The sequence below is a fragment of the Bos indicus genome, chromosome 19 (genome assembly GCF_029378745.1).
Source record: "Bos indicus isolate NIAB-ARS_2022 breed Sahiwal x Tharparkar chromosome 19, NIAB-ARS_B.indTharparkar_mat_pri_1.0, whole genome shotgun sequence".
Lineage (NCBI taxonomy): Eukaryota > Metazoa > Chordata > Mammalia > Artiodactyla > Bovidae > Bos > Bos indicus.
In genome coordinates, this window is record NC_091778.1 from 45,151,972 (window position 1) to 45,165,241 (window position 13,270).

At 56.8% G+C, this 13,270-nt stretch overlaps 2 protein-coding genes across 15 annotated transcripts in view; one reads left to right on the forward strand and one right to left on the reverse strand.

The window, feature by feature from the left end:
• Positions 1-926: 926 nt before the first annotated feature.
• On the forward strand, positions 927-5,727 carry G6PC3 (glucose-6-phosphatase catalytic subunit 3). 2 transcript variants are annotated; one of them, XM_019981418.2, is made up of 6 exons: positions 931-1,271; positions 3,624-3,730; positions 4,134-4,224; positions 4,413-4,531; positions 4,711-4,852; positions 5,071-5,727. In XM_019981418.2, exons 1-6 carry the CDS (start codon positions 1,054-1,056, stop codon positions 5,432-5,434), a joined length of 1,041 nt encoding a protein of 346 aa, XP_019836977.1. In that variant the 5' UTR covers positions 931-1,053; the 3' UTR covers positions 5,435-5,727. The 2 variants fall into 2 exon arrangements, with proteins under 2 accessions (XP_019836978.2, XP_019836977.1); XM_019981419.2 differs by lacking the exon at positions 4,413-4,531 and having other exon boundaries at positions 927-1,271; positions 5,071-5,299.
• Positions 5,728-7,589: 1,862 nt separating this feature from the next.
• The window catches only part of HDAC5 (histone deacetylase 5), a 31,368-nt gene continuing 25,687 nt past the window's right edge, over positions 7,590-13,270 (reverse strand). For 12 of the 13 annotated variants that reach the window (XM_019981417.2, XM_019981415.2, XM_019981408.2 and 9 more), the window contains 13 exons: positions 12,956-13,089; positions 12,292-12,412; positions 11,785-11,834; positions 11,536-11,643; positions 11,100-11,155; positions 10,884-10,971; positions 9,910-10,029; positions 9,555-9,652; positions 9,276-9,394; positions 8,477-8,610; positions 8,108-8,192; positions 7,799-7,964; positions 7,590-7,711 (listed from right to left, as the gene is read on the reverse strand). In XM_019981417.2, the coding sequence (XP_019836976.1) occupies positions 7,672-7,711; positions 7,799-7,964; positions 8,108-8,192; positions 8,477-8,610; positions 9,276-9,394; positions 9,555-9,652; positions 9,910-10,029; positions 10,884-10,971; positions 11,100-11,155; positions 11,536-11,643; positions 11,785-11,834; positions 12,292-12,412; positions 12,956-13,089 (1,319 nt within the window). In that variant the 3' untranslated portion in view covers positions 7,590-7,671. Of the gene's footprint in view, positions 7,712-7,798; positions 7,965-8,104; positions 8,193-8,476; positions 8,611-9,275; positions 9,395-9,554; positions 9,653-9,909; positions 10,030-10,883; positions 10,972-11,099; positions 11,156-11,535; positions 11,644-11,784; positions 11,835-12,291; positions 12,413-12,955; positions 13,090-13,270 lie in introns of those variants that run through there. The other variant, XR_011562093.1, reaches the window with a different exon arrangement.

The following is a 13,270-nucleotide window of genomic DNA, read 5'->3' on the forward strand; positions in this document are numbered from 1 at the left end:
ATATTCACCTTCCAAAGAACTCACGAAGAATAAAGTTGCTTGAGGTAGGGAAGCAACCACTTCAACAATCTCCTCCCACCTCAACTCTGCCTCTAGGTAAGACCTCACCTAGACTAGCTGAGATTTCTGTTTTCTGTGTTCCTCCAGAGGATTATTCTAATTTTTGTCGTAGGTGTGTGCTCCTTCTCCTCCCTCACCAACCTAGCTATCTCAAGGTTTACCTCCCCAGAGGGGTTTTGGAAGGCAAGATGACAGGACGACGAAAGGAGAGGGACAAGGCGAGCTTAGAACTGGGAGGAAGTGTGACTTAAGTCTATGCTACGTGTAAGAACTCTCAAAGCCTTTAGGAACGACCCCTCAGAATCAAGAAGCTGATCTGTCGGCCACCAAATCAACAGCGGATGAATTCAAGCAGGAAAGTCTTGGACTGGTGGAGGAAGGTGTGGGCCGGCTTAGCCACCTGAGTGTGCAAATTTAGGGTCCCACTTCAGCGCTGACAGGGGATGCCTGGCTTCCCGGAGCAGGGGTTGCCTTCTCTCCAAGACATCTCCAAATATCTTTGGAGGGTAGCGGTACTGGAGGAGAAAAGTCTGGTCCGGAAGGAATCCTAGCTCTGGATATTACATGTCCGTCTTCACAGCAGCAAAGCAAGAACCCTGGACGCACCGCCGATCCTCAGGTTAGTCTGTCCCATGACCCGGAAGAGCAGCTAGAGCCGCCTCTACGCCCTACGTCCACGTGCCGGCAATAGCAGCCACGTGGGGCTCTGCGGAAACGCCTTCGCAAAGATTTGTCCCCTACGCTGCCCAGTAGAGAGGGAGGGCTGGGAAGAGCGCAGGAGGAAACGGTACCGGCTGGAGGCCCGGCTCGCGCGAACCTAGGGCTGCGAGGGGCGGGGTCGAGGGCGGGGTTTACACTGGTCGCCGCCAGGGGGCGGGGCCTCGGTTCCGAAGGGTGGGCTCTGGAGGGCAGTGAGTAGCAGTTTACTCGTCGCCTGGACTCCTCGGCTTCCGCCTTGCATCAAACCCTGGCCGGACCAGCCCGGGAGTCGCCATGGAGTCCACGCTGGGCGCGGGCATCGCGATGGCCGAGGCGCTGCAGAACCAGCTGCCCTGGTTGGAGAACGTGTGGCTCTGGGTCACCTTTCTGGGGGACCCCAAGAGCCTCTTTCTGTTCTACTTCCCCGCGGCCTACTATGCGTCTCGCCGGGTGGGCATTGCGGTGCTCTGGATCAGCCTCATCACCGAGTGGCTCAACCTCGTCTTCAAGTGGTGAGACAGCGAAGCCCTCCGGCGGCCTGGCCGCCCACCGCCAAGGGCCCTGAGCCTTGTGCAGACCCTGATTCCTCTCAGAAATTGCCTCAAAGGCCTGGCTCCCCCCTCCACCCCTACCTCCACCCCTACCCCCACCCCCAGGGAACCTTAAGACCTCCCCACCCCTACCCCATGGCCACTGACTTTTCCTCTTTGAGCATCTTTGTGCATCTTGAACTCAGACCTCAGAGTCCCCGTCCTAATCATTAGACTAGTGTTTAACGGGCCTGATCAGATAAATCACTTAAGGGGGCGTGTTTAAAATGCAAATATCCCATCCCATCCCAGACACACTGATTTTGAAACTCCAGGGGAGAGCCTGGGAATCTGTATTTTTAAAAAACATCAATGGTGACTTAAGTAGCAGAAAGTCCTGCTTCTCAACTCACTCTTTAATTCATTTCTTCATTCATTTATTTGATAGGGTTTTTAAGAAGCTTGCTTTGTGCCAGCTTCAACACTGGCTTTTCAGGACAGAAAAGGCTTCCAAGTTAAGGTGTGGTCACCAGGCCATGGCCATCAACATAAGGAGCATTTGAAAACTTGCTAGAAATGCAGAATCTCAGGCTCTAGGTGGGAGCTCCTGAATCATTATCTACATTTTAGCAAGGACCCCAAGTGGTTCGTGTGCACAGTAAATTTCAAAAAGCACTGGGGCTAAAGCTTTGCCTTTTAGGGAACACTTTCTCTTCTCGCTTTTCACCTTCATTCACTAGTAGGCTCTGACACAGACTCAGGCAAGTGGGTAGGGCCCTTGGGGCTTATCTGTTTGTGCCACCTGTTCTCTTGGGTGCAGAAGGGAGCTATACTTCCCACTGGGCGTGCAACTGCACCTCTCCTCACCTCACCATCTATTGCCATATTGCCAGCCTGGGGGAGGGAAGGGGGTTTCATAGGAGACACTTGAATGGGCTAGAATGACTTGGTGAAAAACCAAATACCTTCCCTTCCACTTCTCTCTACCAGGCCTTCATCCCTACTATAAACGGTAAAGCAGTTGTCTAATCATTTCCTTCCTACTGAGTTGCCCTTTGCTTTGTGCTGTTCTCCCTCAGAGTCTGTATCAGCCTTCCCGTCTCATCCTGTTCCCCTAAGACCATTGATTCCCACATGGCAAAGCCCCGATTAATTTCCTAAGTATGTGTTGAGCATCTGGTGTGTGAACCAGACTCAGTTTTTGGCGGGGAGAGGCAGGTCCCTTTCCCAGCCCTTGGCTTCCTGGTCAGCATCTCTGCTGTTCTCCCAACCTTTTCTCTTTCTGGCCACAGCAGCCTCTTAGTCTGCTGTGTGTTTTCCAGGGTCCAGCGAAGCACCTAGCTAAGCCAGGGGATTTAAAACTGTTTTGTCTTCTTTATTTTCCCTCAGCTTCCCTGTGCATTCCTTGCCTCCATTTTTTTTTTTTAAATAGAAGGACTTTATTTATTATTTTGGCGGGCACTGGGTCTTCATTGTGGCAGGGGGCTCTTAATTGTGGTGCATGGGCTTTCTCTAGTTAAGGTACATGGGCTTCTCCTTGGGGGATGCTCAGGCTTCTTTTGCTGCGGCGCGTGGGTTCAGTGACTGCAGCACATGGGCTTTGGCCCTGCAGCATGTGGGATCTTAATTCCCCAACCAGGCATCAGACCCACATCCCCTGTGTTGGAAGGCGGATTCTTAACCACTGAAGCACCAGGGAAGTCCCGCCCCGTTTTCTTATATTTGTTTTATTTCTTAGTTGGCTGTGTCAGGTCCTAGTTGTGGCACATAGTATCTTTAGTTGCAGCACGCACACTGTTCGTTGCAGAAGGGGATTCTAGTTCCCTAACCAGGAATCATACCTGGACCCCCTGCATTGGGTGTGTAGAGTCCTAGCCCCTAGACCACCGGGGAAGCCCCGCCCCCACTACCATTTTCAAGCATGAGAGACTTTCCTAAGTAACTGAGGCTGGAATTTGGGAAATGGAGAACAGAGAAGCAGCAGAGTGAGGGTCTGGGAAGGAGAGGGAGACTCAGGTCCCGGGCTGTCTGTAAATGACAAGAACAGAGCTGGCCTTGCAGTGGGAGGGATAAGAATGGGACTTTTGAGCATCTCAGAGCACGCCCACACACACCACAATCTCTTGTCTCCTTACCACTTTTTAAAAAAATGCACACTTTCTCCTGTTCCAAGGTAAAAAACCGTGGCAAGGCAGTGACCCAAAATCAGATGTCCTCTCTGACTCCACCCTATAAGCCCTTCGGAGTATTCCAGGTGTCCATCTGCCTCACCCCCATTCCCCTGGCCTTTGTGTGTCTGTGTGTGTGTGTGTAATGGCATCTGCTCTTTTCTAGGTTTCTGTTTGGAGACAGGCCCTTTTGGTGGGTCCATGAGTCTGGGTACTACAGCCAAGCTCCAGCCCAGGTTCACCAATTCCCCTCTTCTTGTGAAACTGGCCCAGGTGAGAAGCCCCAAACCTCCCTCGCCCAATGTGGTTAGCGTTTGGTGAGTGTTCGATAGTACTTTTCAGCCGGGACCACCTAATCATCAGAAGCCTAGTCTCCCAGTTACTGGACCAGAGAACAAAGAAACCCACGGAAGAAATGTAGGAGCGCCGATGCCAGTGTGCCAGTTGCTTACCTTGTATTGACTGGAGCCAAGTTGTCAAGGCAGAAGTCTGACAGCAGTGACTGCAGGCTTGGGGGCTGGGGGAGGCTTCAGGGCAGAGGGAGCTATGGCCAGCGCTGGAGGAAGGCTCTCTCGCGGCCACAGGGAGGCAGTTGTGTTGAGCTATCACCAGGTGCACCTGGGCTCCCACCAAACTCAGCTCCGACCACGAACTGAGTTTCTGAATCCCCCGGCAGGCAGCCCTTCTGGACACTGTATGATCACAGGAGCAGCCCTCTGGCCCATAATGACAGCCGTCTCTTCCCAGATGGCCACTCGGGCCCACAGGTACACCTTGGCATCGCCCACCAGTGGGGGTGGGGTGACGGTACCCTGGACCCAAAAGCCCTGCAGCAGGGTGGCCTGAGAGCTGGAGTTCTGGGGACCCCGGGTTATTTGGTCTAAGTGCCTGGGTGCTCAGGGAAGCCCAGCAGTGCGTGGACATCTCGTGAACCATCTGCTTCTCTTCTTTTTAGCCGCTGGGTGAGGGTGATTCCTAGCTTGGCTTATTGCACCTTCCTGCTGGCGGTCGGCTTATCTCGGGTCTTCCTCTTAGCACATTTCCCTCACCAGGTGTTGGCTGGCTTAATAACTGGTGAGCAACTGGGGCAACAGGGTGGACCCAGAGGGTGCCATTGACAGTGGGAGGACCAGTGTATGATTTTCCCATTGTACGGCCAACCCCAAGTCCCCCTTCTGACAAACTACCCTGCTGTTCGGGGTGAGGGTCATAGCCCCAAACTCCTTGAAGCTGCTGTCACCCTGCTTCCCTAGGTGCTGTCCTGGGCTGGCTGATGACCCCTCAGGTGCCCATGGAGCGGGAGCTAAGTTTCTATGGATTGACCTCACTGGCCCTCTTGCTGGGTGCCAGCCTCATCTACTGGACCCTCTTTACACTGGGCCTGGATCTTTCTTGGTAAGTTCTGCTTTGAAGCTTGGGGAAATAGGGGCCTCTCCTGCCTCCCCTCTATCTGGCCTGGTGGCTCTCTGGTTCGCTGTTGTTAAATAGGGACACATTACCAGTTCACATACAGTCTCCTGAACATGGCGGTAGACCCCAAAGGGATAGAAAGCCATCCACCCTCTGGGTCCCAGGGGAATCTCTCTCCTGGCAAAGACTCTTGCTCTCCATAGGTCCATCAACCTAGCCTCTAAGTGGTGTGAGCGGCCTGAGTGGGTGCACTTGGACAGCCGGCCTTTTGCCTCCCTGAGCCGTGACTCAGGGGCCGCCCTGGGTCTGGGCATCGCTCTGCACTCTCCCTGCTATGCCCAGGTACGGCGGGCACACCTGGGATATGGCCAGAAACTAGTCTGTCTTGTGCTGGCCATGGGGCTGCTGGGCCCCCTGAACTGGCTGGGCTACCCCCCTCAGATCAGCCTTTTCTACATCTTCAATTTCCTCAAGTACACCCTCTGGCCATGCCTGGTCCTGGCCCTCGTACCCTGGCTGGTGCACATGTTCAGTGCCCAGGAAGCACCACCCATCCGCTCTTCCTGACTCTGGTGCCTCCTGCACCCACCTCCCCTCACAAAGCCCATGCTCTGTGACCTCCACCCTTGGGAGGCAGCTCCGTCCACTTCCAGCCCCCAGCAACCCTGCTCATGTTGAATTTTCTACTTCTCCCACCACCTGGTCACAGCCCCAAAGAGGGGCCTTTTCTCTCCCAGGAAGGTCCTCCTGCCTTCCCTCCCAAGTCCCCAAAGAGCAAAAGCAACAGTGAGAACAGTGGATTTCTGTAACACTGTGAGGGGCTCGGAGCAGCCCCAATAAAGCCCTTCCACACCTCTGGACTCCTCTCTTGCCTCCATGAACATCTCCACCGGACTTGGCTATGCGCATGCAGGGCAACCCTTGCCAGACTGCTTGTTCTGCACCCGCTCCAACCTTGTGCCCACAGAGGCTGAGAGTCAGAAGGAAAAGCAAGCCCTTTAGCCCTGGACCCCCTTGCTACCACCACCATCTCAGCCACACAGAGGTCCCAGGAGATGCTGTGGCTACATTCAGGGAAACCTTGTTCTTTAACCTACAGGACAGAGATCCCACTCCCTCCCACCCCAGCCTCTGTTTCCTAAATTGTTTAGTCCAGGGACTGGAGAAGAGAAGAGTAGGAACCCCAGAGAACAGAGACATTGGCCCCAGAAGGCACTGCCAGAAACAAGTTTTATTTCCACAAGGACACACAGTGTAACAGGTTACAGGATACTCAACTGAAATCTATGTCCAGGGAGACAAAGCAGGGAGTGGATTTACATGAGAACCAGACAGGCCATGGGAAGAGGGAGGGGAAGGGGCCCAGAGCTGGGGCTCAGCCCCACACCCCAGGAAGATCTAGAACACACTAACAACATGCAAGACACAGTGCATGATAAACCTGTGGTGGCGGGACTCCTGCCCCTCCCCTGGCTCCCTCAACCCTGCTCAGGCCCCCAGTAGGATAATAAATATGTAAACAGATTGTTGGGGCCCTGGGGAGGGGAAGAAAGAAAGACTATGCAGGGTTGGGGAGAAGGAGGGAGGAAGACTTAGCCCCCCAGGAGCTTCTTCCCATCTTTGGTTTCCCACAGGCTGGACAGCATTCCCTAAAAGTCTTGTGGGCTCCTAGCCCTGGAAGCAAGGCTAGGCCGGGCTCCTGGGAGAGCAAGGACAGCTCCTAGCCTCATCCAGGTCTTAGTTTCCCTGGGCGTGGCCCACAAAGGAAGCCCAGAAGGGAAGCTAAAGCTGAGGGCAGGCTCCTGGGTTCTGTCCCTGTTCCTTCTAGAACCCACACCCACTCTTACCCTCCCCAGGCTTCAAAGCCAAAGGTCCTAGGAGGGAGTTGGGCCCTGACCCTTCTGCTTGCAATATGCTGGGTGGCTGGGGAAATCTGGTCCTGAACAGCAGGGGGGCTCTCACCAGCCTCGAGTCCCCCCTGCAGGAACCACCTTCTCCCCCTCCCCACACCGTGCCAGCGGAGGGGCAGGGAGGCCAACAGATTATGAGGGATAGCAGGCCTGGTTCTGCAGCTCCTCTTGGTCCCGCAGAACCCGAGAGTCCAGCCCCCTCGCTCCCCACACACTTTCCCTCTCTCCAGCCCGAGAAGGGGAAACAGGCCCTGAGGAGTGCAAGGCAAGGCTGCCCTGCCCACAGACCTCAGGCCCACATCCTAGAGCACAGAGCTGAGGCCAGGAGAAAGATGGAGGAGAGGGGGGCTCTGTGGAGATGCTGAGGACACCAGGAAAAATGGTGAGAATCGCAGGGTGGGAGCCCACCTCCCCTCCCCTCCACATCTTAAGACTGTAGAGAGACCCTCAGGATCCTCCCCTGGGGCTGGAGAGGGGAGGAAAGTGAAATTAAGGCATTTCTCCCTAAGTCAGCTGAAGCCAAGGCACCAAACTTGCTGTTCCCTCCTCACTCAGGGAGCCCCCAAAGCCAGAAGGTGCTTTCTGGGCCCCGTGCCCACCTGAGCTGGCCCAGGCTCCAGGGGGAACAAGAACAGGATGCAGGAAGTGGGTGTGGGAAAGAACATGGGAGAAGGCCTGGACGGGATACCCCTCACCCCTCAGAAAGAGCACACTTCTAAGCTGAGACCTGGGCCACGGAGGTGGAAGGGGGGCCTGAGGCAGCTTAGAGGAGCAGCAGGGGTGAGGCTGAGAGACCCACACAGCACACGTCGTTGAATGTGTGACTTTTTGTTTTTAATAGAAAAAATAAACAAAATCACAATGATGAAGCCCAGAGAGATGGGGGCCAGGGCGTCACAGGGCAGGCTCCTGTTCCATAGGCTCCTCTGCTGGCCTGTGGGGACAAGCACAGGGAGAGGCGTTGAGGCAATGGTGGTGGGGGCAGCTTGGGCGAGGGCTGCGAGATGGGGGGGAGCCTCACCTGGGGCTGTGCTCCCGGGCTGCAGCCGCCTGGGCCTGCTCGGCCCCCACCGACAGCAAGGCCATGGCGCTCACAGTCTCAGCCTCCTCTGTCTCACCTGCCTGGGCCTCCCGCAGGGAACGGCCTAGGCCAGCAGCGAACCTCTGCACACAGCTCCAGTGTTTACCTGTGGATGAGGGGTGGGCAGGGGGTCAAGGAGGGGCAGAAACCCCCAACCGTATGGACATTCCCCAGCCCTGGTGTGCAGTCAAGTTTTTCGCCTCTACTCAGCAAGCTGGGGCCTGAGCCTCTCTGCCTGTCCCCACGTACTCTGGATCTCGATGACTTTCTCCAGCGTGGCCACTGCGTTGATGTTGGGCTTTTGCTGCAAGACTGCCTCGTCCAAGGGCTGCAGCTGGCAGGAAAAAGAAGAACAAGCTTAGGGTTGGGAGTGGCCGTGGCTGCCCCTCTAACCACCCGAGTCAGCCCCATGACAGGAGCAAGCATAGCCTTTTGAGAAACCTCTATTCAGAAAGTCTTCTCTGGCTACCAGCGATCCTTGGGAACAAAAAAAAAAAAAACCTCCCCAAGGACCCTGGGTGCTGCCTGACCCAAGAAAGGGTCCCTCCCCCACCCCACTGGCCCCTTGGTCCCTGACCTACCGGCCCACCTCCCCCAGCCCTTCTGTGCACCCCTTACCTCCACGCTGAGCAGCGCCGAGACACAGGCCTCAGAGGCATCACAGATGGCGGTCAGGTCGTGGCCTCCCTCCAGGGCCAGCACCACCCGGCCCCCTGCCAGCGTCATCAGCTGCCTGGTCAAGTGGCCAAAACCTTCAGGGATGGGTGAAGGGAGGAGGATGAAATGGTTAATGGAAGAAAATCAATTCAAAAAAAAAGAGAAAAAGAAACACAAGAGATGAGACAAACAGCTTTAAACCTTAAAACAGATATCCATAATAAAACTCAATGTCATGGATTGAATGTTCCATTAAAGAAAATGAAGAGACTAAAAAGATCCAGTTATACATCTCCTAAGGAGTATCATGAGAAACCACCACTGAAACACAAAGGGTCGTCACTCTACAACTTCATGAGGAGGTACACTCCCCAACCTGTCGGCCCCTCAAGGCCAGGGCTGCAGAAGAAAGGAGGATGCTGCCAGGATGATTCCAAGTCCTAGACCTGTCCCTGAGTTCCTCCCATGGCTTCCCAGGTGGCGCTAGTGGTAAAGAACCCGCCCACCAATGCAGGATACATAAGAGAAGGGGACGCTCCCGTAAAGAAGGAAATGGCAAACCACTCCAGGAAAGTACTCTTGCCTGGAGAATCCTATGGACAGAGGAGCCTAGTGGACTGCAGTCCACAGGGTTGCCAGAGAGCTGGATACGAATGAAGCGACTTGGCATGCAAGCACGCACAGCACTCCTCCCAGCTTCCCGCTCGTCCCCACCATCATCACTGCTCCATAGCCTCCCTCAGTCCCCCAGCAGGCTCACATCTGGCGGTGACAGAGTAGCCACCCAGCGGAGACAGGTGTCCCTCAACAGCATCAAAGCCAGCGGAGACCAGGACCACATCAGGTGAGAACTCGTGGGCAATGGGCATCACCACTGTCCTGCAAAGGGAGGGCCCGAGCTGACCCTGGCAGATGACTCGGCCAGGCCTGTCTCCCCACAGGGCCGACCCCTCCACCCAGACCAAACTCTGTGCTTTCTACCCCTCCCACGGCAGGGCCCAGAGGCTTCCACCCCTCCCCGGCCCTTCTCAGTCCCCACCTGAAGGCCGTTAGGTACTCCACGTCTCCGATGGGGGGGTCCACACCTCCCGTCCATGCCACGTTCACATTGTACCCCACGCCCGGCCCTCCGCCAACCTGGCAGCACGGTGGGGGGGCAGGGGGTTACTCTCACTGCCTGGGGAGTCCAGACGTCGCCCCGCCCTCAGCCCTGCCTCCAGCCCTTACTCCACTGACCTCTGTTCTGCATGGAGGGGCAGCTGGCCGGCGTGGTCCTCCCACTAGGAGCCCAGACTCCCCAGGTTACCAGCACCACCACGGGCCTCCACGGCTCCCTGCCAGGTCCCATTCTGCTACCTCCCCGTGGGCCCCGAGTTTGAGCCCAGGAGCTGTACCTCTTCAGGAGCCCCAGAGCCCGGAAAGAAGTTCCCATTGTCATAGCGATGCAGGGAGATGTAGAGCACAGAGGGATCGTTGTAAAATGCTTGCTGGGTGCCATTGCCATGGTGAATGTCCTAGTGGGGAAGGGTGGAGGCGTCAGGAAAAATGGCCCAGGCTCTGACCCAAAGGTCAAAATTCACCTTGCCCCCAACCCTCACCCTATGGTGAACTCTGGGAGTGCAGCTTGCCCCTAGATACAGAGCATCCATATTCCATTCACAATGAAATCCCCCCACGCTTCTTTAACCAGGGTCCGTGGGCCAGGATGTGGCACTGCATAGAGGAGACACAAAGCCAGGGGATGAATGGTGGTGGCTCCCCCTGCAAGGCCCCTCTACCCACGCAGAGAGGGACAGTAAAGTTAGGCAGGAATTGAAACATTCTGAAGAAGAATCCAGTGTGATGAACCCTGAAGCCCAAGCTAGGCTTTAGAGAAATCAGATCCTTTCTTGCCAAGGCTTGCTCCTGGCTACTCCCCAGCTCACCGGGAGAAGTAGGGGCCTCTCCCTCTGCTGAGAGACACAGGGGTGGAGAAGCTAAGTGACTTTAGTTGGGTGAGTCCCCCCAACAGCCCCGTGTCTCCATTTATCAAATAGACATTCCACTTCTTAGGAAGCAAGGTGACCATGAAGCAGTACCATGTGTCAGTCCCCAGTCAAGAGGGGTTCTAGCAATGGCAAGGGGATATCTCTATCACTCAAGGCAAAAAAACCTCCTCGGCTGTTCAAGGCTGCGGGGGATGGGGGGGCAGCAGCTAAAACCACTTTCGAGTCTCCCCCAGTGAAGAGGGAGCCCCAGGGGACTGGGAGGGCTGGGTTAACACCCCAGAGTCAGCAGCCCAGCCCATTCCAGGCCCTGAGGATGATGGGACGAGATTGGGGTGGGGGACTCCTGAAGGCTGACCCTGGTCCCACCAGGCACTGCCTACCCAGTCCACGATGAGAACCTTGCCCACGTTCAACTTCTGCTGCAGGAGCTTGGTTGTGATAGCTACTGAGTTGAAGAAGCAGAATCCCCTGCGGGGTGGGGAAGAAGAGGGCAGGGCGTCAGCCTTACTGGACGTTCGCGCTGGGAGCCACAGATACACAGTGTCAGCTCTGCTGAGAGGGAGAGGGGGGCAGGGCAGGGCTGAGGTGGCACTCACATGGCTGTGGATTCCTCCGCGTGGTGTCCTGGGGGCCGGATGATGGCAAATCCATTCTGAAGAGGTGTGGACAGAGGAACAGAGACGAGAGGCAGACAGGCGGGCAAGGTGGCCATGGATCGGGGTAGACACAGACGAGAAGCATAAGCCAGGAAAAGAACATATGTGAGAAACATCAGTCACACGACCTTTAGGAGTGTGGCCAGCTGAGGGCGGCATGGGTCAGAAGCGACCTTCTGAGGTCGTCTCTCTTTACCCCTCACCCCCTAGTCCGCCTGGAGCTGTCACCTCCTCCTCACACCTGCACCTGCGAGGTGAGATTACAGAGGACGGTGCCCTACTGGTGGGAAAGCTGAGGCTGCCCAATCCCCTGCTGCTCAGGCAGCAAGACCAAGTCATCCCCCACCCCCGCCACAGCCAGCCCACACACACTCACCTTGAGCTCCCCTGCAGCCACCTTGAATGCCAGCTCCACCAGGCAGCCCACCGCCATGCGCACGGCGCTGGAGGAGTGCATCTCGTTCCACACAGTGTCGCTGTCCACCTGCAGGGGCAGGAGAGTGGGCTTCAGTGTGCCCCCTGCAGGGGGAGGGCAAGAAGGGGGGTGCAACCATGGTGGGGGGAAGGGAGGGGCTGGAGCTGGGAGCACCACCCGCCCAACCCCATGGGCCAGTGCCCTACTCACCCCAATGCCCCCGCAAGGCAGCATGGCGTACATCTTCTGGCTGATGGGGCCTGAAGGGAAGAGGGACAGAGCTACGCTAGAAGGCGCCTCCGCTGCCAGGGCCGCAGGTGGGCATGTGCAGTGGGCAGGGAGCTCAGTCACAGAGAAAGAAGGTCAGACCCCAGCAGAGAACAGGCCATTGCACCGCACGCCAGGTGGGAGATGACTGTCCCCCGTCCTGAGGGGCGATCCTTCCCCGGGGGCAGGCGGCAGGGAGAAAGGGGCCTGACAGGTGAGGCAGAAGGGCACAGCCCATCACCAGGTCTGACCAGTCCCTTCCTGCCCTCCTGCACACACCCCACTCACGTGCTGTAATCTGTGTGAATGGCGCCCTCTGGAGGCCTGTGATGTGGCAACCACGGAGACCCACTTGCCTACCAGGGGATGGTCCTCCTGACAGCCCCTGTCCCATCCGGGCAGCAGACCCAGCCTGGCCCACCACCCCTCCCTGTTGGCCACTCAGCTCACCGAGCAGCTTCTTGCTGTCCAGCTTCTGCCGGTTGAGGGGGCTGGTACCGTAGAGCAGGGTGTGGTACTCGGAGTGCACCGTCTGGATCTCATCCAGCGTGGCTTTACGACCCCGGATTCGCTGTCGGGAGAGGGGGGAGCAAGAGGGGGTTGCTGGTGATTAGGCTGGCGCTGCAGGCCCAGCACCTCTCTCCGCCCCACAGCCTGGGCACATGAAGCCACCCTCTAGCCTCAGGAGATCCAAAAGTGGTTGCGGTTTTTTTTTAATCGATGGGACATTGCCATTCTTTTTATTTTTGGCCATGCCATGCAACACACAGGATCTTACTTTCCCAAGCAGGGATGGATCCTGGGTCCCCTGCAGTGGAAGTGCCGAATCCTAATCAATGGCCCTCCGGGGAAGTCCCAGGAGATGCAAAGTTTTGAGAAAGTATGCCTCAGTCCCCCTGGGACCCCAGCCCAGGACCCTCCCCCATTCAGCTGGGGACCATGGGGGGCACCAGGCCACAAAGGATGGAACTGGGAAGCACACGGGGGCCTGACCCTGAAGTCAGGGGTTGAAAAGAGAATGAGAAAGAGACACAGACAGAGGCATCCTTGACATGAGAAACAGGACTTTCACTGGGTTTGAGGTGCAGGCTGGAAGGAGGGGGGACCCCCTTACCTCACACTTGCTGAGCAGGCCTGTCTCCTGCAGCCGGGACCAGATGCTCTGGATCCGGCCAGCGTGCTCGGGGTGCACGTGTGTGTTCCCACACATGCACTGGTGCTTCAGCATGAACGTGTCGTAGACCACACCTGGGCCGGAGACACACCTGTCAGCCAGCACAGCTCCGGGCCGTGTCACAGCCCGGCCCGCCACCCTCAGCGGAGCTCACCGAGCTCTCCCTGGCCCACCCTGGTCCCAGCCCCTCCTCATGGCCACTCCAGCTGCCCTCCCACATGCCTGCTCCTCTTCTCTTCCTGAAATTCCTTTCCC

Excerpts from the sequence above, each read along its gene's own strand:
- G6PC3 (XM_019981418.2), top strand. The coding sequence starts at position 1,054 with ATGGAGTCCACGCTGGGCGCGGGCATCGCGATGGCCGAGGCGCTGCAG. Across the intron at positions 1,272-3,623 it reads CTCAACCTCGTCTTCAAGTG|GTTTCTGTTTGGAGACAGGC; the intron begins GTGAGACAGCGA and ends GCTCTTTTCTAG. Across the intron at positions 4,532-4,710 it reads GTTGGCTGGCTTAATAACTG|GTGCTGTCCTGGGCTGGCTG; the intron begins GTGAGCAACTGG and ends CTGCTTCCCTAG.